General features: G+C 57.3%; 1 protein-coding gene across 3 annotated transcripts in view; it reads right to left on the bottom strand.

Annotated features, from left to right (window-relative positions):
• The window catches only part of NFIC (nuclear factor I C), a 63,414-nt gene extending 36,675 nt beyond the window's left edge, over positions 1-26,739 (bottom strand). For all 3 annotated transcript variants that reach the window (XM_055431396.2, XM_055431397.2, XM_055431398.2), the window contains exons 1-2: positions 26,582-26,739; positions 15,853-16,384 (exon numbers count right to left, since the gene is read on the bottom strand). In XM_055431396.2, the coding sequence (XP_055287371.1) occupies positions 15,853-16,384; positions 26,582-26,611 (562 nt within the window). In that variant the 5' untranslated portion in view covers positions 26,612-26,739. The remainder of the gene's footprint in view (positions 1-15,852; positions 16,385-26,581) is intronic.
• Positions 26,740-27,222: the final 483 nt, after the last annotated feature.

Genomic DNA, 27,222 nt, shown 5'->3' with positions numbered 1-27,222 from the left:
CCATTTTGTGGGCGCGGGAGGAGCGGGCCAGCTGGGCCTGGAGTCCGGGATCCCCTGGGGTGGGGTTGGGGGGCGGCCCTGGTGCGGGGGTGCTGGGCCTCCTCTGCGGGCCTCCACGGGGTTAAAAGCTCTTGTGCCAGGAGGACGGCGGCCGTGCCAGGCAGGGGTAGGAACCCGCCTGCTGGCACCCGGGGCCCGGTGCCCCCCGCCACTCGCTCGGCACAAACCAGACTCCGGGTGGCACCAAGGATGTGAAAAACAAGGTTAAAAATACCCACACGCGCAACCTCGCCCCCCCTCCCCCCTCCCGGTCCCCTCCAATGTCAAATGTGTCAGCGCCACCCGGGGAGGGGGGCAGCCTTAAAATAACTCGCTGTTTACATTTGGAGCGAATTCCTGGCTTCGCCCGCAGCCAAGCCAAGGCCTCGGCCTGCCTCCCTGGCAGCCCCGCCAGGGGTTGGGAGCTGTGGAGCCGCATGTGCCCAAGGGCTGAGCGCGCACGTGTGGCCGCGGGAGGGGACGCGGCCCGGAAGCCGTCTGAGGCCGCGCGGTGGATGGAGGCGGCGGAAGCCCAGAGCATCCCCCGCTGCCAAGGACGGGGTGGGGGCGCCCGGCCCCTCCCAGTTTCCCTTCTTTCTGAAGTTTCTCGGGCTTCGTCACCAACTCAGCAGCCCCAGGGAGGGGTGGGGGAGGTGTTCGGGGGAGGCCGGAGGCTGGCAGCCTGGGCCAGGGCGGCAGGCACCAAGGGGAGGCCACCAGAACAGGGCAGAGGCCCTCTCTGAGCTAGCTGTGTGCCCTTGGACCAGCACTGCCCCTCTCTGAACTAAGACTGGGTGCTGTCCCCAGTATTGCCTGGGGGGAATCACACCCGCAGCGAATGGGGAGCCTGCTGACTACCTCAGTTTCCTCCTGTGCAAAAAGTAGATTTGGAGATGCAAACCTTTCAGACTGCTGGGAGCCCCATTTTCCAGAGGGGTTAGAGATGGGAAGGGGCTTGTCCCAGGTCTCATGTCGGTAAGTAGACAATCTGGTTCTGGCGCCCACATTTGTAACCTGCTGCCTGAAACGCAGGAGGAGGTGGGAAACTCGAGGGCCAAGCCTGGAGTCATAGTTAGTGGGGAGACTTTTCTACTCCCCTGGTCCTCCTGTGGCCTCTCTTCATGGAGCCTGGCGTGCAGTTGGTGCTCAAACAGTGCTTACACATAGCTGGCAGTCAATAGATGTTTGTAGACAAGTGACTGTGATTATTCCTGCAGAGCCTGGCACATGGTAGGTGCTCAATACGTGCCTATAGCATGAATAACTAGGATGATCCTGCTAGGGCCTGGGATACAACAGGTACAAAATAAATGCTTGTCAGACACGGGAATCCCCTGTTGGGAAAATGGGGATATTCAGAGGGAAAGACCAGGTTTAGGAGTGTAGACTCCAACCAGTGGTGATACAGTGGATTTCTACAACAGGCCAGGGCAGGGTACGAAATGTCATCCAAGCATTGCCCATCTCAGGGCCCCTGGTATTTTGAGAATCAGCAGAAATCCTCTTTTGCAAAGCCCACCCAACTGCTCCAGGCCTAGTTATCAAAGGCAGGAAGGACCTCAGGGCAGGAGGAACCCCCCAAAATAACAGCAACTTGGCTTGGGGACCCAGGAAGGCTTTCTGTTGGAGGGGACATTGGAGCTGGGGCCTTGATGTCTGAGTAGGAGTTTGCCAGGTACAGAAGGGGCTTGTAATGATGGAGTATGAAATACATTTTCTTACATTGTAGAGACAGTGTATGAAAATAATGATAATCATGACTGCCATTTATTGAGTCCTTATATGCCAGGAGCTGCATACAATCACAAGAGCTATGTACAGATTTACAGAGGGGCAGAAGAGTTCTCAGGGAGGTCAAGCAATTGGGTCGAGTGCATGCAGCCAGGACTTGAACCCACGCAGAGATTTGGCCTCACCACTTGCTGCCTCACTGAATGTGTCTGGGTCTGGCAGAGACTGGGCAGGCAGCACATGGTGGGTGTGTAGCAAAGACAGACAGCCCTGTCTGTATGGGGTGGGCCAGACTGTCCAGCTCTAGACGTTCTACAGGGCAGAGGAGGACCCAAGAGAGGGCTGCAGTTTCTGGGAAGAGGGGCATGGCTCCTACTGCCTCTCCTTGGTCAGAATGGCCCCAGTGAACCCAGGAGCCTCCAGGAATCTCCTCAGTCAGCACCTAAGGGAAACTAGGCGGGTGGAGGCCAAAGACCCTCCATATGTCACCTCAGTACCCCAGGAGGAAGGTGTCCAGGCAGAATCTCAGGCTGGCCACATAAACCCTGCAGCCTCTACTTGGGTGTCCAGTTATTCCCACGGACCCCCGCAGAGTACCCATTTCATGGATCCAGAAACTGAGGCACTGGAGTGGCTTGGAGCCAGGCTATCTGTTTCAGGGGCAACTCCCCCAACTGACTGTGTGACTCCAGGTTAAGCCCCTGGTTCTCTCTGGGTCTGTTTCCCCACGTGGCACATGGGGCTGAGACAGCATAGTAACAGTCTAAACAGCTTTCTGTGCTGACCTTTGACCAGGTGTCACAGGGGTTCTGTACTTCCTAGGTGGTGTAGAAATAAAGAATCCACCTGCCAATGCAGGAGATGCAAGTTCAATTCCTGGGTCTGGAAGATCCCCTGGAGAAGGAAATGGCAACTCACTCTAGTATTCTTGCCTGGGAAATCCCATGGACAGAAGAGCCTGAAGGGCTCCAGTCAGTGGGGTCACAGAGTTGAATATGACTGAGCGACTAAACATGCGACATGCCACAGGGGCTCCACAGCTGTGGTCTCATTTTACAGGGACAAAATGGGCTCAGATGGGGGAGTCACTTAGTTGCCCAGTGGCCCATCTCAATGAGTATCATGGGTTTCCTCATACCTGTCTCCCGTGTCTGGCATGGGGAGCGGCACTTTCTGCCTCCCAAGTCTCCTACATTATTGCTCCTGATCCCTGAACTGGTGCCTACTCTGTGCCAGTGCTCCTGGAACCCACGGAGCAGTTATAGATGATCATTCCCATTTCACAGCCAAGGAAACTGAGGTGCCAGCCCAAGCCTACCAGGTGATATCAGGAATAAAAAAACGGGAACAATGTAGCCATGCAAACAGAACACCCCACAGTTGCCTGCCCAACCCACCCAGAGCCCTAAGGGCCACCTGGGGAACCACTGCCCTTCTCCAGCTTGCCCACAAACAATATCCTGACTCCAGGAGAGGGCCCTGGGTATGTCTGGGGGCCAACCTCACCTGCTGGCCTTTTCCCTGCCTGGCTCCAGGCAGGAGGCAAGGGGACAGGAGAGCCAGAACCAGCCTCGGAAGGGGCCTCATGATCCAAGTGACCGTCCAAGTGAAGTGCGTGGTCTTGCTCTGCCCAGACTGACCAATGCCACTGAATTCTCATGCTTCTGGAATCTGCCTTTGTTTGGCTGGCCCCTGGCCATCCCTGGCCTGAGCCGGAACCAGCCCTGTCTTCTCAACTCCTACCCTTGCCCCCCAAAGCTTGTTCTCCCCACAGTGGCCAGAGGGTGCCAGTGAGCACTGAGTCAGGCCCTGTCCCTCCTCTGCCCACAGCCCTCCAAGGCTCCCACCTCCCCAGTGGTAAAAGACCAGGTCCCCTCCCTACCCTCCCCTCTTCCCTGTCTCCCCCTTGCTTAGTCTGCTCTGTCCACCCAGGCCTCCTGGCTGTTCCTCCAACCTGCCAGGTCCAGTCCTGCCCCAGGGCCTTTGCACTGGCTGTGCCCTCTGCATAGGGTGCCCTTCCCCAGTTCTTTGCACAACAGGTTCCTCCTCACCCCTCAGGTCTCAGCTCAAATGTCAGGTCCTCAGACAGCCCCTCCCCAAATAGTCCATCACTCTGTATTCCTTAACTTTATTTTTCTCAAAAGCCCTCATCATGAACTTGTTCTTTGTCTGTCTCCCCCACCTGACTGGGAACCCCACCAGGGCTGGATTTCTGTCTGTCTTGTTCATGGTGGTGTCCCCAGGACCTGGAAAAGGGCTTGGCATACAGTAAGTACTTAATAAATATTTATCAACTACCAAGAAGTTGTCCTGACTGAGTGCATGCATGCCCCATGCTATCTTAACCCTTCACACGTCTGAACTCATTTCCCCTCGGCAACCCTGAAAGGCCGCATGTTTTACAGATGGCGATAGGGAGCCCCAGAGAGGGTCGCCGTTTTCCTGAGGTCATACGGCAAGCAGGTGGCAGGGCCAGCACCCCTGTTCAGACCCACTGCCTTACTTTGCTGACACTCCCGTGCCCAGATGGGGAAACTGAGGCTCGGGGACAGAGGGGACTAGCTGAGGGTCAGAAGCAGAGTGGGCTCTGTGCTTCCTAGGAAAGAACAGAGCGATGATGGACAACATCAACAATAATAATAATAATGATGGTGCTGATGAGCATAGAATTGAAGAGAGTTGATAAAGGCTCCCCTCCATGGGTTGGTGCAGGGTCCTGGAGGGGAGACTTGGGGGACGCCAGCCCCTTTAAGAGCTTCCCCCTCCCCAGATGGGGCTGGCCCTGCCTCCCCTTATGTAAGCAGGCCAGCTGCCCTTGCATAACCCGGTTACATAAGGAAGCAGGGAACAGGCTTGTCCATCCGGCAGCAACCTGTCCCAGGCTGTCTGAGGGGCCGGCCTGGGGCATAGGAGCGCCGAGACCGCCCAGAGCGGCCAGCGGGTGCAGCCCAATTCAAGGCCTTCTAGGTCGGCCCCTGTGTGGAGGATGTCCCAGACTCTCCCAGTCACAGCGTCCCCTGGGCAGGAGAAGTGAATGGTTTCCAGCCTGAAAGTGGACAGGGGCTATTTCCGTTGCTCTGAAGGGGAACCGAGGTCCAGAGAAGGCAAGCGAGCAGCCTGCAGCTTCACAGCCCTTGGTGGAGGGTGGAGGTGGCAGGGCTGACTGACACCTGGGCCACATAACCTCTCAGCGCCTCTGTAAAATGGGGCTGCAGACAGGACCTTTCTCAACAGGGCCTGGTGTGCAGCTGGCACTCAATAAATGCAGCCTGAAACTCAGCTGCAATTAAAACCCTTTAATTCTGTTAACCAGCCTAACCCTTGCCTCATTTGACATTTGAGAAGCGGAGGTAACAAAGGAAGGTGAAGAGGTAACTGCCCAATCCCAAGGGTAGGGGAACACCACGAGGCTCAAGCAATGCCATGAGCACAGAGTAGCACCAACTGTGTACCAAACCCTGACCCAGATACCATTCCATCTGCCCAGCGGCCGAGAGAAGAGAAGGAATTTTTCCCAGATGAAACCCACACGCCACCAGGCACATGCAGCCACCATCTGACCATGTGGGGCTGGGATGTCTGGATGCGATGCTGCCCGCCCCCACCCCCACGCATACACTTCAGTTCCTCCATCTTTGGGAGGCTGGGGGGTGGGGCTTGGGAGCAAAGCAGTGGCCCCCTCCTTCCCCTTTCTCTGGGCACTGGCCCTTTAAGCCAGCAGGCTGCCAGGGCTTGTCCTGGAGTGACCCCAAGGGGCGGGTGTGGTCAGGAACAAGGGGCCCATTCAATTGCTATTGCCACCTCCGGGCAGCCCACAGGCTCGCCTGGGGTGGTGAGGGGAGGAGACTGGCCAGAACCGGGGAGAGAGACCGGGGGCTGAAACAGACAAAGAGACAGAGACCCAGACTGGGAGATTCATGGCCCGGGCTGCATCTCTTGCCCCCCTGGTTCCACTACATCAAGGGTTTGAGGCCAGCCTACTCCCAGCCAGGCTGCAGCCCCAACTTGATCCAGCTGAGCATGGCACCTGCTCACGGGCACCCAAACTCTCTAAGCCCAAAGGGGGGCTCCCAGGACATTCTAAGGGAGGTCCCTGACACACCCCAAACAGCCCCTTCCTAGGGGACTTATGTATTCCCTCAGATCTGCCAGTGAAAGTGAAAAGTGAAAGTGTTAGTCGCTTAGTCATAACCAACTCTTTGCGACCACCCGTGGACTGTAGCCCGCCAGGCTCCTCTGTCCATGGGATTCCCCAGGTAAGAATACTGGAGTTGCCATACCCTCCTCCAGGGGATCTTCCCGATCCAGAGATCAGACCCAAGTCTCCTGCATTGCAGGCAGATTCTTTACTACCTGGGTTCTAATCCTGACTCTACCATTTAGTTGTGTGGCCTCAGGTGGTCGTCTTAACCTCTCTGGGCCTCAATTTTCCTGTGTGTGAAATGTGGTTCATGATAATCCTACCTTTGTGGGATTAAGGTGAAACAAAATTGTGTGAATAATCCCTGACATGTACTGAGGATTTACTTCTTAGTAAGCCCTCAGTATGCCTGCAGTTCCCCCCCAAAATGCACCCCGACACCCAAGACACATACAGACCACCCCTTCCTCCTGTCAGAGGTCACCAGGGTCAATTACAGCTGCTGCCTTCCAGCGGGGACCTACTACGTGCTCTGTTCCCCCGCAGCCTCTGGAAACACCCCGGGTTCCGTGTCCCCGCATGTGATAAACAACAGACTTTTATTGCGGATTAAACAAAATCCCAACTTATTCCTGGGCCCCCCAGTCCCAGCTTTTCACAGTCCTGCTCCCAAACGTTTCCCCACCACGGGGCCCCCATTCAAGCAGTCAGCCCCTGCCTCAGTGAGTCTGGAAAAAGCCTAAAAAAATCCTCCAAATCTACCTCTATCTCCCTCTGTAAGGGTCTTTTCCAGAATGCTCTGCTCAGTCGCTAGACGTCTGAGGACAGGCTTACTCAACTCTGACCTGAACGTTCTGAATCCCTGCCAGAAAGAGAATTCTAGAACTTTCCCTGGATGTTCTAGAACCCAAGATGAGAACATTTCAGAGCCTGTCGTTGGACATCAGAAAATCCCACATGTGGAATTCTGGAAATTCTGGAATTTTGACCATGTGGCTCTGAACCTCCCTGGGAGAATTCTAGAACTGTAAAATAGTGAAGATCCCAGCGTGATTTGTTTGTTTGTTTTTAATATTTATTTGGCTGTACCAAGTCTTAGTTTGCAGCATGTGGGATCTAGTTCCCTGACCAGGGATCAAACCCAAGTCCCCTACATTGGGAGCATGGTGCCTTAGCCACTGGACCACCATGGAAGTCCTAAGATCCTAGCTGTGAAGGGTCTAAAACAGGCCTTGGGAACTCCAAAACTTGTCCTGTGGAGGATCTAGAACAGCCCCCGTGCCTTTCTTGAAGCCTCTTTCCCACTTGCAAGCCATTTACCCTGAGGTACCAGTGGTATTTGCTCAGTCATGACCAACTCTTTGCAATCCCAAGGACTCCAGCCTGTCAGTCTCCTCTGTCCATGGGGATTCTCCAGGCAAGAATACTGGAGTGGGTAACCATTCCCTTCTCCAGGGAATCTTCCTGACCCAGGGATCGAACACAGATCTGCTGCAGAGCCCCCCTCGTCCCCCCATCCTGACGCCCACACAAGACAGCCTGAGACAGAAGACGGGATAGAATGGACCCAAGGAAGGACCCTCTCTGGGCCTCAGTTTCCTGATGTGGACAAGAAACCCAGTGTTCCCACGCGCCCCCTCCCTTGTCCCTCACTGACTCTGACCACCTGTGACTTCCTGCCCACACCCAGCTGGAGGGAGAGGGGCTGGACTGGCAGCTGTCTGCAGAGGTGGGGGGTGCCCGGAGATGTCCCTAGCTGCCCTCAGCCCCCCCCTGGCTGGCTGGGCGCAGGGCCAGAGTGGCAACTGCAGCCCCACCACACTGGGGTGGCTGCCACAGGTGCATGATGATGCTGCCCGCTTTCTGCTGGCTCCACACCTCTCAGGCCCTTGGGAACCTCAGCAGGTGTGGACGCACAAGCTGGGCACCCAAGCAGGGGTGACCACGGGGGAGGGCCGATCCACTCAGGAAAGTGTTACTCGCTCAGTCCTGTCCAACTCTTTGCAACCCCATGGACTGCTGCCCGCCAGGCTCCTTTGTCCATGGGTTTCTCCAGGCAAGAACACTGGAGTGGGTAGCCATTCCCTTCTCCAGGAAAGAACTTAAAATTTCTGAGCACTTGTCATGCTGAGAGGTTCCTTTCTCAGAGATCCTATCTTAACTTCAGTCACCTGAACATTGCCCCCACTCAGCCTGCAGATGAAGAAAGCAGAAGCCCAGAGATGGGCATTAACTTGCCCAAGGTTGCCCAGCTGGCCAGAGGGCAGAACTGAGCTGGAAATATAGCAATGGTGATGATGATGATAAAGGCGGTGATGCTCAGTCGTATCCGACACTTTTGTGACCCCATGGACTGTAGCCTGTCAGCCTCCTCTATCCGTGAGATTTTCCAGGCAAGAACACAGGAGTGGGTTGCCATTTCCTTCCGCAAGGTGTTTTCCCCACCCAGGGATTGAACCTGGGTCTCTTGCACTGAGGGCAAATTTTTTACCAACTGAGCCACGAGGGAAGCCCTAATAGTAACTATGATTATATTACCATCACTGGTTTTATTTTTATTACTTATCATTGCATTATAATAGAGAATGTATTATTCATTATTTCTATCAGTTATCTTTTTAATTTTGAAAATGAAGCCTAGTTGAGTTACAAATTATCACTAACAACAAAGAATTTTTTAAATTGTGGTAGAATATCAATAGCATAAAATTCACCTGGTGGCTCAGCGGTAAAGAATCTGCCTGCAATTTGAGAGACCCAGGTTTGATTCCAGGTTGGGAAGATCCCCTGGAGAAGGGAATGGCTACCCACTCCAGTATTCTAACCTGGAGAGTCCCATGGACAGAGGAGCCTGGTGGGCTACAGTCCATATGGTTGCAAAGAGTCGGACATGACTGAGCAACTAACACCGCCACTTCCATTGTTATTTTATTCATTTTTTGGCACGTGGGATCTTAGTTCCCCAACCAGGGACTGAATCCATGCCCCCAGCATTGGAAGCACAGGGTCCCAACCACTGGAACCACCAGGGGAGTCCCCAAAATTCACCACCTTGGCCATTTTTAAGTGCACGGTTCAGTGGCACTGGATACCTTCACACTGCCTTGCAACTACCCCCCCCCATCATCTCCAGAACTGCCTCATTTTCCCAAAGGAAAACTCTGTCCCCATTAACTGACCCCCCGCCCCAGCCCCTGGCCCCACCATCTACTTCCGGTCTCTCTAGATCTGACTCCTTTAAGACCTCCTGTGAGTGGAACCAGACAGTGTGTGTCCTTCTGTGTCTGCTTCTCTCATTGAGCATCATGTTCTCAGGGTCCATCCACGGTGTAATGTGGGTCAGGATCTCTTTCCTTTTTAAGGCAGCAAATTATGTTTGAGCCTGGAGAAGGGCATGGCAATCCACTCCAGTATTCTTGCGTGGGGAATCCCATGGACAGAGGAGGCTGGTGGGCTACAGTCCACGGGGTCGCAGAGTTGGAAACCAGTGAAGTGACTTAGCATGCATGTTTGAGCACCTACTGTATGCCAGGCCCTGTCCTAGCAGTCTTCATGCATTATCTTACTTAACCCTGTATAGCCCGGCGAAGCAGGCACCATCTGCTTCATGCCCTTTGCGGAGGGAAGGCAACTGAGGCCCAGAGCAGTGATGTCACCTGCCCAAGGCCACAGGGCACATGAGTGGTGGGATCTCAACCTGGGCCGTCTGGCTGCAGATGTCGTCACTACCTCTTCCTGACACGGGGCTCCCACCTGCTGCATTCTCGGCACCGCTAACCAGGAGCCCAGAGGCCTCCCACCGCCACTATAAATACATCATCAGCTGGCGTCTGGACCTCACCCCTGGGCAGCCACCACCCCTGCATGGACAGACAGCTGGTCCACCTGGCTTCTCTGCCCCGGGGGGAGTCCAGGCTGCCAGGAGCCCCTCACTCTCCACCACCCAGACACCTGGCTTCCAGCGGGGGCCCATCCTCGGTTACAGGTATCCTGGCTGGTTCTCTAGATGCTCTGAGGTTCTTCCCCGCGTTGCCTCCTGGGGCTGGGGAGAGGATCTGGGAAGGAATTGAGCATTTATTGAGCGCCTGTTTTATGCTATCTAGGGGTCACTGACTCCAATTGTCAATGCAGTGGACACAACACAGTTACTTTTTCCACTCTCCAGGTAGGAAAATGAAGGGTCAGAGAGAGGAGTACATCTCACACAGCCTGGAACAAGTGTGGACACAAATTGTGTCCATCATACAAGCGAATGGGTGCTCTCACATGCCCTCCTGTCCACATCCATCCTGTCTCCCCCAGCACAGTGTCCTGGGCTGGAATGGAGATTAACAGGGGTTGGAAGAGATGGGGGACCCTCTGTCAAGGTCCAGCTTGCTTCTCTCCGTGGCCCCACAAGGCCCTACCTTCCTGGCTCAGCTCTCCTCCAACCTCAGAATAGAGAGGGCAGGGCTCTGCCCTAAGTCACACAGCAAGCCCAGGCAGAGCTGAAGCCGACGCAGGCTCCTTCGATCCAGGCCCTTTCTCCAGCCATCCGAGCCCAGGGTGCACTTTATGAGGATCCTGGCCCCCAGGCTGGGGCACAGTAGGCACTTCAGGAAGGTTCACCAATATTCATTCATTTGTTCACTATGTATTCTGGGTCAGCTCTCTTCATCATCTGTACAACTGGGAGGGTGTGGGTTCCATTCAGTAACCCCAAAAGCAGTTTTCAGTTTTTTCCTTTAGTGGTTTTGAGACCCACTCAGGATCTGTGGGTTCTAATTCTGCTCTACCTCTTAGGAACTGTGTGACCCTAGACAAGTGACTGACCATCTCTGGGCCTGTTTTCTTACTGAAACACGGAAGTAGGTAATAGTTGCTGCCTGCCTCCCTGGGTGGTGAAAGTGAAAGTGTTAGTCACTCAGTCATGTTAACTCTTTGCAACTCCATGGACTGTAGCCCACCAGGCTCCTCTATCCGTGGAATTCTCCAGGTAAGAATATTGGAATGGATTGCCATGCTCTCCTCCAGGGGATCTTCCTGACCCACAGATCGAACCTGGGTCTCCTGCACCGAAGTCAGATTCTTTAACATCTGATCCACCAGGATGGTCTCCCTGGGTGGTGGAGAGAATTAAACCAGATGTGGGGCAGGCTCAGCATCGGGTATGCAATACATGTCCACTGTTACTATCATCTGTTATTATGATTGCTGCCCAGGTTCATCCAAGAGGGGGTGGGGATCCCTCACCCCTCGATCCTTCTGGCCCCTTCCTGGGCACCCTGGGCAGCCTCTTGAGCAGCTGTGAGCTTCCCAAGCAAGCCCCTGCCCACAGTGCCGTTCCAGGAGGTTGGCACCGAACAAGGCGGGAACAGGAGGCGGGAACGGGAGGCCAGCCCACAGCGGCGTCAGCAGATGGGCACCATCTGGGCTGGCGGCTCGGGGCGGGCTGGCAGCTGCCGGAGCGGGCGGGCCTGGCAGCCCCTCCCCCACCCGCCCTGGCATGGTGCCCGCCCGCCTCAGGTTTCTCAGGCCGCCAGAGGGGGCGGGGAGGCCTGGCTGGGCTCTGGGGCTGGGCAGACAGCTTCTCTCTCTGGGCCCTGCTTCCTCCGGGCTCCTTCCCAAACGAGAGGCTGGGGAGGAAGCCTGGCCTTCCCACTGCCAGGCAGCGGTCCTCAGCCCCACCCTCCAGCACTTGTGCTTGGGACCATTCCAGCCCCAGGGCCTTTGCACTGGCTATGCCCCCCCAATGGCCTGGCACACTCTCACTCAAATCTCTCTGTGTCCCAGCCAGAGTACCCACCATGCCTCTCCACGCCCCTCCCTGTCCTTAGCTTTTTGTTAACTGAGAATTGTCAGCTTCCCCATCTCTGCTCAGTGGCACATCCACCCACAAAGGGCATGCAAGGAGCAATCAGCCCCAGTGTCCCAAGGCACAGCTCATATCACTCCCCTCATCAGGGTCCCCTAGCTGTCCCATAGGCCACCCTCAGGGCACACACAGAGTCTACTCCTGGAATCAGGGCCCTGTGTCTGCAATGACGCCAGATGGATGCCCCAGGCGGCCAAGTTTGGCCCAAGGTGGTGCCCTGGGCTCTGAGGAGCCTGGCAGCCCCAGCGCCAAAGGGATCTTCTCCCGGCTCGTCCCCACTCTTCTATTCTCCAAAATAAACCTGGGGAGGGAGGCCTGGGATTCCTCCTTGGGCTGGGGCCCCAGCAACCTGACAGCCCCAGGGAGAAACAGAGGCTGTGGGGGTTGGGGGAGCCAAGCCTCATCCCCGGGTCTGGGGACAGGGGATGGCCGAGTGTGGGTCTCCACGTGTCTCTCCCCGTCTCTGGGTCCCTCTGTGCCTCTGGGTTTCTCTCACTGTCATTCTGTTGGCCCTGAGGCCCCACATCTGACACCCGAGGTGGTGCCTCCTTCCAGCCGAATGACAGGTGCCCATCTCAATATCCTGCCTGTGACCTGTCCCAGAAGTCAAGCAAGGCCTGCTTTCCCCACTCCCCACCAACCCCACGGCCCCCCAGCAGGGCTGGTTTGAGTGGCCACTGCGCTCTGACCTTGGCCCAGATGCCCTGCAGCCCTGAGACCCACAAGGGGAGAGGAGAGAAGAGGTGGCCAGTTCTCTCTGCCATCAGATGAATGCTTGGCTAAGAACAGAGACGGAACTCTGGCCCAGATGGGGGTGGGGGTCCTGCGATGGAAGTCGGGGAGCTGGGGCTCAGCAGGGGGTTCTGGGCGGCAGCCTCAGCTTGGGAATCCTAGAGGAAGCTCTGGTTAGTAGGAGCTTAGAACACAGACCCAGCCCAGATGGCCAAGCCACATAGACTGGACACCCACATCCTACACTGCAACTTATCTCCATCCCCTTCTGCCACTGAGCATGGAAGGCTAGCAGGGGTGCCAGCAACAGAAGCTGTGCTGTGCTTAGTCATACAGTCGTGTCTGACTCTTTATGACCCCATGGACTGTACCCCACCAGGCTCCTCTGTCCATGGGAATTCTCCAGGCAAGAATATTGGAGTGGATTGCCATGCCCTCCTCCAGGGTATCTTCCCAGCCCAGGGATCGAACTCAGGTCTCCCTCATTTCAGGCAGATTTTTACCGTCTGAGCCACCAGGGAAGCCCAAGAATACTGGAGTGGGTAACCTAACCCTTCTCTAGGGGATCTTCCCAACTCAGGAATCGAACCTGGGTCTCTTGCATTGCTGGCCAATTCTTTACCAGCCAAGCTACCAGGGAAGCCCCAGCAACAGAAGTTGCCCATGTCCAAACCCTAATTCTGCCCTTTTCTAACTGTGACCTTGGGCAGCACAGGTAACTTCTTCCAGGGTACTTTTTAGTTTCTTTCTTTTGAGGCTTCTGTTTCCTCATCTGTACAATGGATACGATTCCTGCCTCACAGGCTTGCCATGAGAATGGAAAATAATTGCTAAGTCCTCAGAAAAATTGCTTGACAGAAAGAAAGTGGCACTGGGAGTTGGGGTTTTGAAGCATAAGTAGGAGTTTTCCAGTCGGGAATGACATCCACAGCACAGAGGGAACCATATGGGCAAAGGCATGGAGGTGGGAAATTATAACCCTAGTAAGGATGATAATAATAATGGTCCAAGGAAAAAAAAATAACGGTCCACAAAGTCCTATCCCCGTGTTGGGTACTTCTCTCCATGACCCCACAGGGGTTATTTGTCGAACACTTTATCATAAGAATCCAACATTCCTACAGCTATTTTTGATTGTCTCATTTTAAAGACAAGGAAAGCAAGCACAGAGAGATTCAGTGACTTGTTTTGGGTCCAGCCACTCAGACAGGAGGCTGAGCTGGGGTTGGGCTCCCCGCCCAGCCCTAGAACCCGACCCTCACTCCCAGCTGGGTCAGCTGGGGCGTTTTTGAGCGGTGGTCCCCTGGGATGATGGAGCTGGTTGGAAGCAGGAGAGGGTGCAGCCTTGACCTTCCCCAGCGCTCATGCGAGGAGGTTGACCAGATCGGCTAGCAAAAGCATGGCTGACGGACACGAAGGTGTCTGTGGAGGCCTGGAGGCCCCGCCTGCCTGCTGAGCTGAGGGGGGAGGGGGTCGATGGGGGAGGGGAGGCGCCCGGAGATTGTGCTGACGCTGGCAGAAAACTTGCTTCAAAATTTTATCAGCTCAGCGCGGAGGAGGTGGGGGTGGGGCCGGGCGCGGAGGATGGATGTGGTGGGAGAGACCGGGACCTGCATGGTAATGAACGCTGCATCCCCCAAGGCTGCCTGTGCCCTCCCCTCCCCTGCATCACAACGGCCGCAAACAGTCACCTTGTCTACCCCTCTGCTTCTGGCCCCATCCAATTCCAGTGGCGGGTGAGGGATGGGGCAGATGGGGTCAAGGTCAAGGAATCAAGGTCAAGACTGGGAACTCTGGCCTGGCTATCCCTCCCACACACTGTGGTGACCAGGAGACCTCATGGAAGGCTCTCAGCACCGCTGGGAGTTGGCATGGTTGTTCCTTCCACTGTACAGAGGAGGAAACTGAGTTACAGGACAGGGCTAGGTCCAGAGTCACACAGCCGGCACACGACACACGGCAGGGCTGTGATCAGAAGCTGGGCGGTCCTGCCTGGAGTCCCCACTTCTTCTCACTGCCCCTCCCCCATCCTCCCAAGCCCTACCCAATCATTTCTGGTTGTGTGATCAAGTGGGTGCCTGTGGGGCTACTGGTGGTGGGACTGGGTCTCCAAGCCAAGTGCACCCACCTGACACGCTCAGGCAGCCCAGGTATGTGCAGGTTCACGTCCACAAGGGTACCAGGCTCAGCCTGGGTGGGAACAGCAGGGCACGGGACTTGTGCCAGTTAGGTTCTCCAGGGCACACCTGATTCCATCCACATGAAGACAGTCACAGCTGCTACTCGCCACGCAGCAGACCAGAGTTCAACACGCGACACACACCATCTCTGAGAATCTCCCCAGGCCCAATCCAGGTAAGAACTTGGATAACCTCCATGTGACAGCTCCACTGGCCACACCACCAGGAAGCAATGGGTCAGTGAAGCCCACTGCCCGCACAACCAGGCCCTGCCCACGACCACCAGGACCTACTGATGTTCAGGACTGGGCCACCCGTCCGGCCTCTGCACCTCTGCCCAGGCTGCTAACCCCCTGGGAGAGCCCCGTGCTCATCACTGCCCAGTCATCCTGCAGAGTTCAGCTCAGGGGAACCTCCTCCAGGAAGCTGTCCTGGATTTCTCCATTCTCACAAACCCCACTGGTCTCCACGTGGACCATTTGACCACAGAGTCAGCAAACACCAGAAACACCCAACTAGAAGGGCGGGAGTAGGGAACCCTGACGACCAGAGAGATTGATGACATAGCTCAAGTCACACAGGGCCCCAGCTTCCCACTTGGCATCAACATGACAACTGTGAGGACTCTGGGGAAGGTCTGAGAGTCGATCAACCAGCATTCACAGTGTGCCACCCAGCACCCTTCCAGCTTTCCCAGGAAGGATAAGGCTGTCCCTCTCCCACCTGTCAGTGGCCCATCCTCACCACTGTTGCCAACAGACCTTCTGGGACAGCATCTCATTTCCTGTGACCTGACACTCCCCTTGGACATCAAGGTCCGATGTCCTCCCTTCAGACCCCCAGGACACACCTGCCCTGTACCCGACTCTCCCCGTGAACCGGATCTCTTTCCCTTACACTTCACATGGCATGTGCCTACTCCCTCTGACTTTCCCCGGCACCAGCCTCCTCCCTTTAACTTGAAGAAGGCCCGCCTCCTTGCTCAAACCTTGCCAGACACGCCTCCCTCCTGGGACCTCTCATAGGTCAGCCTCCTCCACCCCCACCAACCCTGGCGCAGGCCACGTGGACCCGCCTCCTCGCTGAGACCCGCGGGCCTGCTTCACGCCCCTGCGACAGGCGCAGCCCCAGCCCGAGCCACCTCCAGCCCCGTGCATGCGCACGCCCTCACTCACCTCGCTCTCGCACGAAGTAGGCCAGGTAGAGGTCGAGCTCCTTGACCGCCACGCCGATGTGGTGCGGCTGCACGCAGAGCACCGGGTGGCCGCACTGCGCCGCCTTGACCAGGCGTTCGCCGTCGGTGCTCTCCAGGGGGATGCCCTTGAAGAGGATGACCATGACCAGGTCCAGCCGCCACACCTTGTCGGCCTGGCGCAGGCAGTCGATGCGGCGCATCTTGCCCTTCTGGTCGGGGTTGGAGAGCACGCAGCCCGGCGCCTTCTTGCCGGTGATGGCCAGCACGAAGTCCTCGCGGCACTCGGGCCGGATGTCCTTGCGCAGCTTGGCCAGCAGCCGCGATGCCCACTTCTGCTTGACTTCGGCCTTCTCGCCCAGCAGCTCGTCCTTCACCGCTCGCTCCTCGTCCTTCGACATCCGTTTTTCATGCTTCTTGAAGTACTTACGCTTCCGCGCCTGCAGGTTGAACCAGGTGTAGGCGAAGGCGCGGACGTGAGGCAGCAGCGCCTCGATGAAAGGGTGGAACTCATCCTGCGGGGCGGGAGAGGCCAGAGGTCAGGAGGTGCTGGGACCCATGGACCCACTGCCCGGCCCGAAAGTCTGAGGCTGCAGAGGCCCCAGGCAGACCCATTGGAGGGATGGTGGAGCAGAGGTGTGCAGGGGTCCTCTGCAGATACCTCCAAACTCCCAGGGAAAAAACAGGGCCAGAGGGGCCCAGCAGAAGTTCACTGGATGAAGTTCATTGCCCAGATGGGGAAACTGAGGCTCTGATCACGGTGGAAGGCACAGGCCAAGGAAGCCAGTCACGGAGGGCTGTCTTGAACTCCAATGTACAGGCAGGACAAGCTGAGGGGCCCAGGTGGAAGTTGATGGGGACCCACTGAACAGATGGGGAGAACTGAGGTTGATAGAATAGTGGTGGCATGGATCCATTCTCTGCCTTCTAGAACTGGGGTCAGCAAACTTTAAAAGTACCATAAAGAACCAGTAGTGAGTATTTTAGTCTCTGTTGCAAGATGCCTCAGAGATGTGACTGGCATGGCAGTGTTTCAGTAAAACTTTATTTATGAACACAGACAGTGGGCCTTGGGCCCTGGGACTGTACTTTGCAAAGCACTGAACTAGATAGAGCGTGAGCTCAAATGTTCAAAGCAGGGCTGAGCACACACTGGACACTGACAATTCAGGAGCAAAACAGGAGCAAACAGGCTCACAGTGTCACTAGTCTGCCAGTCCCACTGCTCGGCAGAGGAAGCTGACATGAGACGGAGGTTCAAGGGCTGCCTCTACTGGCTCTTGGCAGTGATGAAAAAAATGAGGACAAGATATCTTTTCTATAGCCCAGAGACACAGACAGAACCAGCTGAGGTCCGTAGGCCAAGAGGTCCACAGGTCCACTGGGGCCTACTGTATGTCAGGGGCTAATGAAAGGGTGGGGGTGGGGTGGGGCAGTTCCTATATAGACCCATTGCAGGGGCAGGGAAAGCTGAGGCCCAAGGAGGCAAGATCAGAATACAGCAGAGAAAGGGGAGCTCAGTCATGGAGGTTCAGAGCTGGAGAGAGGGGTTCCCGGGGGCCAGTTCACCCTAGCCTGCCCCCCACAGACCCATTCCACAGATGGAAAAACTGAGGCCCAAGGAGGGCCAGAGATCTGCCCAGAGCTGTGACTTCAACACCCACCCCCCCCACTGCCTGAGTGGGGCTGCTGAGCAGCCGCAACACCTATTTTACGGATGAAGAAACTGAGACCCCAAGAAGAGACTCAGTCACGAGCAGCAGAGCTGGGACAGGAAGCCACACCTAACCAACTTCTCCATGGAAACAACAGCAGCCCACCCCCTTGTTGGTCCCCTAGGAGAATAATGGGGCCATGGGAGGCCCCTCTCCTCTTCTCTGGGGGTGGGAGGAGGCTGTCTCATTCTCGCCACTTTCACCAAGGAAAACTGAGTCTGCAGAACATCCCAGGTGTGCTTTCTCACCCTCAAGGGGTGAGAGATTCAAGGAGAAAGGAAGACAGAGAAGAGAAATTTCGATCCCCACTCTTGCCTGGGGGCTACACTGGGCTTCTTGAATGGAGGTTATGTCTCTCCCTAGCATGTGAATCTCATTATCTGCCCAGCTCTCCAAAGCCTGCATTATGCTATTATTATTATTGTTATTGACACTGTTGTCACCGTAACGATTAGTTGCTTACAATCTTCTAGGGGCAGGAAAAGGCCCGAGGCTCCACTGCCTTGCGTGATGGGGAGGCTAAGCTCAGAGACAGGCAGAGATCTGGCTGAGGTCCCGGAGGCTCTCAGGGTCTGTGTGAGCACACGAACCAAGACCCTGTCCATCCCTTTCTCGGAACAGCCTTCTCTCCGTGAGGCAGGGGTCTCTCGGGGAGATGGTGACACAGTTGCTCTGGGCTACCAGTTGGTTTCCAGGTGGATGTGGCCAGGCTTGGTCCCACCTCCAGGCCTGGATGCACATGGCACTCCCCGCCCCAGGTGCCCCATCCCTGTCCTCTACCCCATCTCCCCTGGGCCACCTGTAGCCATGGGGTGCTGGGGGTGGGAGACGACCTCAGATCTCCATTACTGAGGGTCTGAAAATAGCCTTCTGTCCTCATGGGGTGGGGCAGGATGGGGTACTGTTTGTGCCAGCCCAGCCCCCTCTATGCCAATGTCCCCCGACATGTGAGTCACCATAACAGCTGTGGCAGGGACCGGACCTTACAGCCCCTTTCCGTGCCCCACCCCACCCTGCCCCGGCTGACTTGCTGAGGCAGAGGGAGAGTGGAGGGGGCCAGGTCCCCTCCAACCTCAGAGGTGCTTTTCCCGTGTCACCATGCCACTCAACATGCCAGTCCCGGGGGTGGGGAGCGGCTTGCCCAGGGTCACACAGCTGATCTTCAGACCTGGGTCCAGAGCCTGGGAGTCTGGCCAGAGAACCCATGGCAGGGAATCCATGAAGGCATGGGGCACTGTCCCCCATGGAGGGGACACCATGGTAGCAGGAGGCCTGGGCTGTGGCTGTCATCCGAGGCCTGGAGCTTATTGGGGGAGTGATCAGAGGGAGCTGGGAAGGGGCAGTTGGGGTGCCAGCCAGCTGAACGGGGGTGCTATCTCCTTCTAGCATAGGAACCCCCTTATCTGCCCAGCTCTCAAAAGCCTGAATTATGCTATTATTATTGTTGTTGTTGCTAGGATTATTTTGGGCCCAGACTCTATCTCTCCCTGAACCCCTTTGCCTCTGAGCCCCCTTCCCTTGGATGAGTTCTCTCCTTTTCCTTCTCCTCCCCTCTCCAAGCCCCCACACCCCTGTCATATGCCTACTCCCTCCTCCCTGGGCCCTCTCTGGGGAAAGATGCCAGGGAGGCGGGCAGGGGCGGGAGCCCACGTCACCGGTGACCCCAGCTGGTTCTGGAGGAAGGAAGACAAACAGCCTGTAACTGGGTCACGGACCCGCTGCCTGAGCCTCCACGTCCTCCCAGGGAGGTCAACCCAGGTAGGTGAGAGGCAGGCCTGTCGCTCTCTTTGTCCCACAAGACCTGTGACAATCGAGGCCTCTTCCCCAGACACTTCCCAATGCCCTCACTGGTTGACAGGGCAAGGGAGGCTGCCAAGGAAAGCTAGAAGCCAAGAATCCTCCTGAACTCCTATGCATCCCTCAAAGCCCCATCTCCATTGTTCTTTCCTTCAGGCAGCCTTTCCTGCTTTCCTCAGGGTTCTCCCAGACCTAGCCTGGACCACACAGCTGGGCATTTTTGAGTCTAGCTCAATTGCTCTCCCCTAACCCTGAGGCCGGAGAAGGCAATGGCAAGCCACTCCAGTACTCTTGCCTGGAAAATCCCATGGATGGAGGAGCCTGGTGGGCTGCAGTCCGTGGGGTAGCTAAGGGTCAGACACGACTGAGCGACTTCACTTTCACTTTTCACTTTCACACATTGGAGAAGGAAATGGCAACCCACTCCAGTGTTCTTGCCTGGAGAATCCCAGGGACAGGGGAGCCTGGTGGGCTTCCGTCTATGGGGTCACACAGAGTCGGACACGACTGAAGTGACTTAGCAGCAGCAGCAACCCTGAGGCCCAGGGTTGAGGCACTTACTGCCAGGCAGACTGGAGGGAAAGAGCTTGGGTGACAACAGCCTCCATTTTCACCTTCTGTATGATCCAGGAACAAATCACTGCTATGCCTTGGGCATCAATTTCTCTTCCTGTACAATGGGCAAAAGGGAGCTGGCACCCTGCTGGGGATCAGTGGTGAGCTTATCCACTGCTCTGGTAATCACAGATGCAAGGTTAAGGAAGACAGCAAGAAACCCCAGAAACCTTACTTGGCCCACTGAGACTTCACAAGCTAAGAAGTATAATAAAATGTCAAGCTGGACTTCCTTGGCGGTCCAGTGGTTAAGACTCTGTGCTTTGACTGCAGGGGACATGGGTTTGATTCCTGGTTGGGGGACTAAGAACCCCCAAAACCTTACTTGGCCAAAGAGGACAGCAGCAGCTGGCAGGCAGACACTTGGGTCCAAGCCCTTGCTGGGCACTATGGACTGGTCAACTGTGCTCTGGGCTGTGTCCCTTACTGAGCCTCCCTGTGGCTCACCCACTTTGAGAGTCCAGGACAGCATACCAGGATGTGAAACTCCAATTTCCAAACCAGAAGTTTTCCACAAAGCATTCTCTCTCCTTTTCAGTGACTCAGTGACTCAACAAATGTTACTGAGAATCTCTTGTCCACCTCCTAAGTGCTTATCCCAAACTCCTATGCATCCTTCAAAACTCAGGTTCCAATGTCCCTTCCTCCAGGTAAGCCCACTGTTTGTTACGTGTCAAACAGCAGAACTCATATTTGAATGTAGGCCCATTTGGTGCCAGACTAAGTGTTCTTGCTAGTCATTCCTCCTTCCAATTTCAGAGCATCATAGCTTATGAACGGCTCTTATCCAATGAGGGAAAAATGCATTTGATGGTTCAACAAACATCTACTGAGTGCCAGCTCCATGCATGATGCTGGGGCCCAGCAGAGTCCTGGGCTCAGCCCTAACCTGGATCCTGATATGGGCAGGGATGGATTAACAAGCTAGGAAATGTAATAAAATGTCAGGTTGGACTTCCTTGGTTGTCCAGTGGTTAAGACTCTGCACTGCAACTGCAGGGGGCATGGGTTCAATCCCTGGTTAGGGGACTAAGATCCCATAAGCTGCAGCCAATAAATAAGTAAAACAGGGAATTCCCTGGTGATCCAGTGGTTAGGACTCTGCCTCCGCACTCTCACTGCTGAGGGTCTGGGTTTCATCCCTGGTTGGGGGACTAAGATCCCACAAGTTCGGAGGTGTGGCTAAAAAAATAAATAAATAAAAGATAGAAGGAAAGAAATCGAAAGAAAGGAAGGATGGAACAAAAAGAAAATGTCAGGTTAAACAATGAAATTTAAAGGAGTTTCCGGGGGCGGGGGGCATCCAGAGAGTCCCCTGGGGATGGTTCTTTTCAGTTGGCGGTGGTCAGGGAGGATCTCTCATAGGAGAGGACACTTGAACAAAGACCTTAAAGCTGACCATCCATGGTAGGAGCTTTCCAAGTGGAAAACACAGCACATGCAAAGGTTCTGAGGCAGGATCATGCCTTATGTTTGGAGAGAACAGAGGGGAGGCCAGTGAGGCTGGAGCAGAGTGAGTGAGAGGGAGAGGAAAGACGGAGGGCAGGGAGGGGATGGGCAGGTCAGGCAGGGCCTTTGAGGAGCCCCTGGGAAGACTTTGGGTAAACTAAGTCCAGGGAGTAGAAAATCTGGCAAATTGACCAGTGAGTCTGAGCCCTGAATTTCCTGACTTTACTCTCTGTGCCCTGGGGTCCTGGGTGGATGCTGAGCCAGAAGGTTGGGGTGTGAGGGAGAGAGACGGGGAGCATTTACTGAGCTCTCAACTCTACAAAATGGGAAAAATTGTTGTACCTGCTGTCCAGAGGGGAAGACTAAGGCACGGAGCACTGAAGCCACCGGCCCACAGTCACAGAGCCAGGAAGGAGGTGAGCTGGGACTTGAACCTGGGTCCCTGTAACCTTGAACTTCCTGATCTTGGGCCCCAATGCCAGCTCCCCCAACCCCCTGAGCTCGGGGTCTGGTCATTCCTCAGGGCTTCCTATTCTGTACCCCACCTGCTCTCCCTGAATCCCATGTGGCCCCCTTCTGCTGCTCAGCCCTGGGTCACGTGCCACCTCCTCCTCGGGAAGCCAAAGCAGCAGCCTGGTCCTGCCATCCCCTCACTACACTCCAGCCCCTTGAGGGCACGGCTTTGATCTGTCTCTTCACTGCTGCTTCAACGGCATCCAGATTAGAAAGGACCAACTTCATCCTCTGCTTGTTCCCAATGCACACACCCCAGTGGACGAAGGAAGCTTGTCCCACGTGGGTCTGGTCAAACTCAGGGAGACCCTGTACAGGGCTAGGCAAGTAGGGGAGGAAAGACCAAGAGAAAAACCCTGGCAGGGGGTGGGTGGTGGTTAGGGCTCAAGGCTCTGGGAAGTCACTGCTGCCCCTGGCTCCCAGCTCGCCCTGAGCAGATAGTGACAGAAGGCAAGGAGGACAAGCTAGAAAATGCCTGCTGCTGCTGCTGCTAAGTCACTTCGGTCATGTCCGACTCTGTGCGACCCCATAGACGGCAGCCCACCAGGCTCCCCCATCCCTGGGATTCTCCAGGCAAGAACACTGGAGAAAATGCCTATGGGGTCTTTAATCCAGTTATCAGTTTCTGGGCTAAGTCATTTCAGTCGTGTCTGACTCTTTGCCACCCCCTGGACTGTAGCCCACCAGGCTCCTCTGTTCATGGGATTCTCCAGGCAAGGATACTGGAGTGGGTTGCTATGCCCTCCGCCAGAGGACCTTTCCGACCCAGAGATAGAACCTGTGTCTCTTGCATCTCCTGCCTTGGCAGGCAGGTTCTTTACCACTAGTGCCACCTGGGAAGCTGCAGTTCTTAGCTTAGCGACAAGTATCACCACAGCCAAGCTTATATGGCACTGACTGTATACCAAGCCCCAAGCTAAGGCTGAAGCATGCGAGGAAGGACTAGGTCACCTGCCTAGAGACACACAGCCACCCGGGCAGGATCTACATGCATGTCCAAGGCCAACCTGGGCTCCTGCCTCAGTGACCCCAGTCAGGGCACACACGTGTGCACGTCTGTGTGCCTACACATTGTGGGAGTGTGAGCTTTGGGGACAGCACAGCCAGGGTCCACTCGCACCCAGGCCACGAGCCAGTACACGTGTGTGCGGGTCACTGTGAACCCGCCTGCTCATGGGACAGGAAGCCCCAGGACACTTGGTAGGTCCCATCCGTTAGGTGGGAGACAGGAAGGTAGGTCAGCTCAGGCAGAGAGAGAGCGAGGAGGGGAGGAAGGGAGAGAACGCTGACTCGGCCAGAAGCCCAGAGACGTGATTTACAAGGCACCGACCCTGACGCGCTGAAGCACCTCCGCTGCAGAGGAGGGAGGGGGAGAGACACGGACTCAGAGAGAGACAGGCAGAGAGACAAGGGGCGTGGCTGTGCCTCGTACAGGAGCCAAGTGGAGACCACCGGACCACAGGCCACGGGGGCAACCCCAGGGAGCAGGCCTGACCAAACAGTCAGGTGGGCAGTGGCTTCAGTTCCAGACTCACCAGCCATGCTGTGCCACCTGGGGGTGGGCCCTAGCCCTCTCTGGTCTTGGCCCCTCTCCCAGTCCTGAAATGCTAGAAGACCCACTCCCCCAATCCCAGCAGAGCCTCCATGAACTCATACTAGGCTGGGGCTTCATGCCTTCTGTGCCCTGCCACAAGCCGCTGCCACATACATCTGGCCCATAGGAGGCACTTAATGAAGATCTATTGTAATCAATCAAGACAGGGTCGGTGACCCTCTCCTAGCCTCAGTCTCCCCACTGGAGAAATAGTGATTTTTTAGAAAAGAGTGTTGCCCCACCAGGCAATGGGGTGAAGCAATGAAGGGAAGAAAGAATGAATGAGGGGGGCCCTGGCGGCCGCGCTGCCATGGCCTCGGCCCAGGCCCAGCCTCAGCCCCGGGGAATCCTGGGCACTGCAGCCAAGAGGGATTTGGCCCCAAACCCGGAATAACTAACGTGGCGGTAGAGGCGGGCGGGAGGGAGGCAGGGAGGGAGGCCCAGAGCAGGGCAAGCGTGGGGAGGCCGGCCTTCCCGCCGGCAGGATTTATGGAAGTAACGGCTGCTCCACACAGTTCCTCTTAAGAGTAAAAGTGAAAAGCGTTTGAGTCACCATTGAAACAAGGACGGCGTTCCCAGAATCCTCCAGGGCCGCCTGGGCTGTGGCCGCACTACCCCCACCCCAGGTGGGCAGGACCTTGGGGGCACAGGGCGGGCTGGCACCGGAGCAGCCCGGCTCCCCCCCTTCACACACCCCCAGCCGGTCTCGGCTCTGAGAAGATCCGGGTCGGATCAGCTAAAAGGGAGCTATTTTCGGATGGGCTCAGGTTGTAAAATTAGTCAGTAGAGGAGGGGAGACAGGGGCCCAGAGATGGAGAGAGAGAGCTGGAGAGGGAGAGAGGCAGGAAGAGGTCCAGGTAGTCAGAGAGAGGTGGGTAGGGCAAGATTAAGATGCAGCCCGGAGTGGGGGTCCTCCGTGGACAGTCTGGGTCCTTCCAGATCCCCCAGCTGGAAAGCCCAGACCAGACTGAGCCTGCATGCAGCTCTGGAGATTACACCGAGGCTGTGAAGGGAGACTGAGAGGGTCCCAGACATCCCTCCAGGGTGGGGGGCACCCGTAGGAGAATAAGCAGAGGAGAGGGATCCCCTTGCCTCTGGGTCACCCCATCCCCACCCTGGCCTGGGAGTTCCCAGGTCCTCTCTCCACCTGACTGTCTCCCGGTCGCCCTGTCCTTTGCACACAGAGAACCTCAGGTATTTTTTATTACCATGTTTCCACCAAGAGCCAGCCTGGCTGATCCTTGCCCTGTGCCCGGGGAAAGCCAGGCCTGGGGAGCAGCGGAAGGCCAGCTCTGCTTCTCACTGCCACCCCCCACCCCCGGGCAACGTGGACCGAGGCCTGTCTCCCAAGGAGTCCTGATGGGGGAATTCCAGGGCGCAGTGACAATAGGCTGCCGTCCAATCTCTTCGCCTGGAATAGCCTCCCTGGGCTCAGCCCCCCTGGGCGGTTCCCAGAGGGAGGGAGCCAACAAACGCGGGAAGGATGGAGGGGGCGGGGGCACCTCGGGGCCACCCAGGCCACCCCTTGAGGCCCAAGGTCACCCAGCAACCCTGACTAGGACCCTCATGGTACTTGGGGAGCTTTAGGGCAACAAGCGGCAGAGGGGAGCCAGCGATGACTGCTTTGGGGGACCCCAAAATTTGCTCTGAAGGGGAAGGGAGGTCTGGAGAGGGGCAGGGACATCCCCAAGGTCACTCAGAGGATAAGGGGTAAGACAGGCCCCGCCAACCCCCTTGGCTTGGGCCCTCACATTCCCTGTGGGGAGCCAGAAACTGGGGGTCTGGAGGGGGCCTGTGAGGAAGAGCCTGATACGCAGGAGGGGCACCCCAGGATCGTGAATGGTGGCGGGGGACGCCCAGCAGAGACTAGCATCCACGTGCTCCCCACACAATTGTTGGTCCTTAGGATATTCGGTGGCCCGCTGGATGCCCAGCTTCTGCGCCCGCACTTGACACTTCCTCTCCCTCTAGAAACTGCCTCCGCAGCCGCTTGTCACTTTGAGGGAAACTGAGGCCCGACCCCCATGGGTTAAAGACATCCAAGGACGTGGGGTGGGGGCGGAGCTGGAGAGAGGAACCAGCAGACCTGGGAAGGTCCCCCTGGAGGAAGCTGGGGGAGAGAAGGGGTCCCCTGGGGCATCCCGGGCACAGCCGCCCCCTCCCCACACACCCCCTGGGTCATTGCACAAGGGCCGAGCCCGGGCAGTCTGGGAGCGCGGCCAGGGGTGAGAGGCTACAGGAGGGGGCAGGGGCAGGTGCCGGGCTGGCGAGGGCGTCTGCAGCGCCGCAGTGCCCGGGCCAGACCCGGGCTCGCCCGGCCTCCCGGCTCCTCCCGCCGGCGGCGGCGGCTCAATAACCCACAATCGATGCAGCGAAAATATCGGGCCGGGGTTGGGGGCGCGCGGGGAGTGGGAGACCCGACGGGAAGTTGGAGCACCCCTCCCCCCACAGCTGGTGCCTCCAACTTCGTGTGCCCCCTCCCCCTCGGCGCACACGCGGGCCACTAATGGGGGGAAGGCGGCCAGGGCCGGGGCGGCGGGGCACCACCTTATGGGGGGCCGTTCGTCCCCGTATCAGAGGGGTCCTCCCCTCCAGAGACTCCTGGCGTCCAGGGTCCAATCGGGACCCCCTCGATTCCTCCTATGAGCAGGCCTGGGTCCAGCCCGGGGGTTCGCAGAGAACCCCGCCTTTGGCCTTCTCCCGGGCACCCCTCGACCTTCCCGGGTGGGGTGGGGGTGCGCCTCCTGCGTCGGGGGAGGGCGGGACTGCAGGGTGAGCCCCCACGTCCGCCGGGGGGAGAGGTCCCGTGGGGCGCGCAGGACTGGCGTCCCGGATGAGGGTCGCAGCCCATCCCCCCCCACGCCTCCGGGACCCCGGCCTGAGGCGGGGGCAGCCCGGCCGCGGCGGCGGGAGGGACGCGCGCCTTTTTCGTCCCGCCTCCTCGGGCTTCCAAACTCCGGGGCCCGGTGGCGGGGGGCGCGGGGCCGGGGCCCCGGGGGCGCGCACCCGGGGCCGGGCGGGGGGCGTACCTGGGTCAGGCAGAGCGGGGACGAATACATCCCGGGCGCGGCGGGAGGCGCAGGGCCGGCCGGAGCGGGCGCGCTGAACTTACTGAGTCATTTTTCCAAACGCCCCCCCCCGCGGCCGCGGCCGGCGCGCTCCCCGCCGCCTCCTCCCTCGGTCCCCCTCCCTCCTTCCCTCCCTCCCTCCCGCGCTCTCCCTCTCTCCTGCGCCCGGCTCCCTCTCTCTCCCTCTCTCTTCCTTTCCTGCCCCCCCCCGTCTCTGTCTCTCCCTGTGTCTCTGTCTCTCCTCCCTCCGGCAACCACCTCCCTCCCTCCCCCGATTTCGCTCCCCTCCCACCCCGAACCTCCCACTTCTCAACATCCAACTTTCAAAGAAACGAGGCGGGGGGGTAAAAAGAGCGCGAGCGAGGAAGGAAAGCCGCTCCCCCCGCGCTCCCCGTGCCTCCCGAACCCCCATCATTGCTTATTATTACGAATTTCGAGCCGCCCTGTGCCGGGGCACCGGACGGAGACCAACGGGCCTGCGCACACCCCGACCGCAGCGGGTCCCCCTGGATCGCCCGCCCGAGTCCAGTGGGTAGGGGTTGGTGGCTCTTGAGGGACATTTGGGGGCCGAAGGTGGATTTTGAAGGCCCCCCCCAACCCGC

The sequence above is a fragment of the Moschus berezovskii genome, chromosome 8, assembly GCF_049115385.1.
Source record: "Moschus berezovskii isolate FMDL1 chromosome 8, NW_MosBer_1.0, whole genome shotgun sequence".
NCBI classification, from domain to species: domain Eukaryota; kingdom Metazoa; phylum Chordata; class Mammalia; order Artiodactyla; family Moschidae; genus Moschus; species Moschus berezovskii.
Note: the sequence above shows the minus strand (reverse complement) of the source record. Positions and strands in the feature narration are given on the sequence as shown.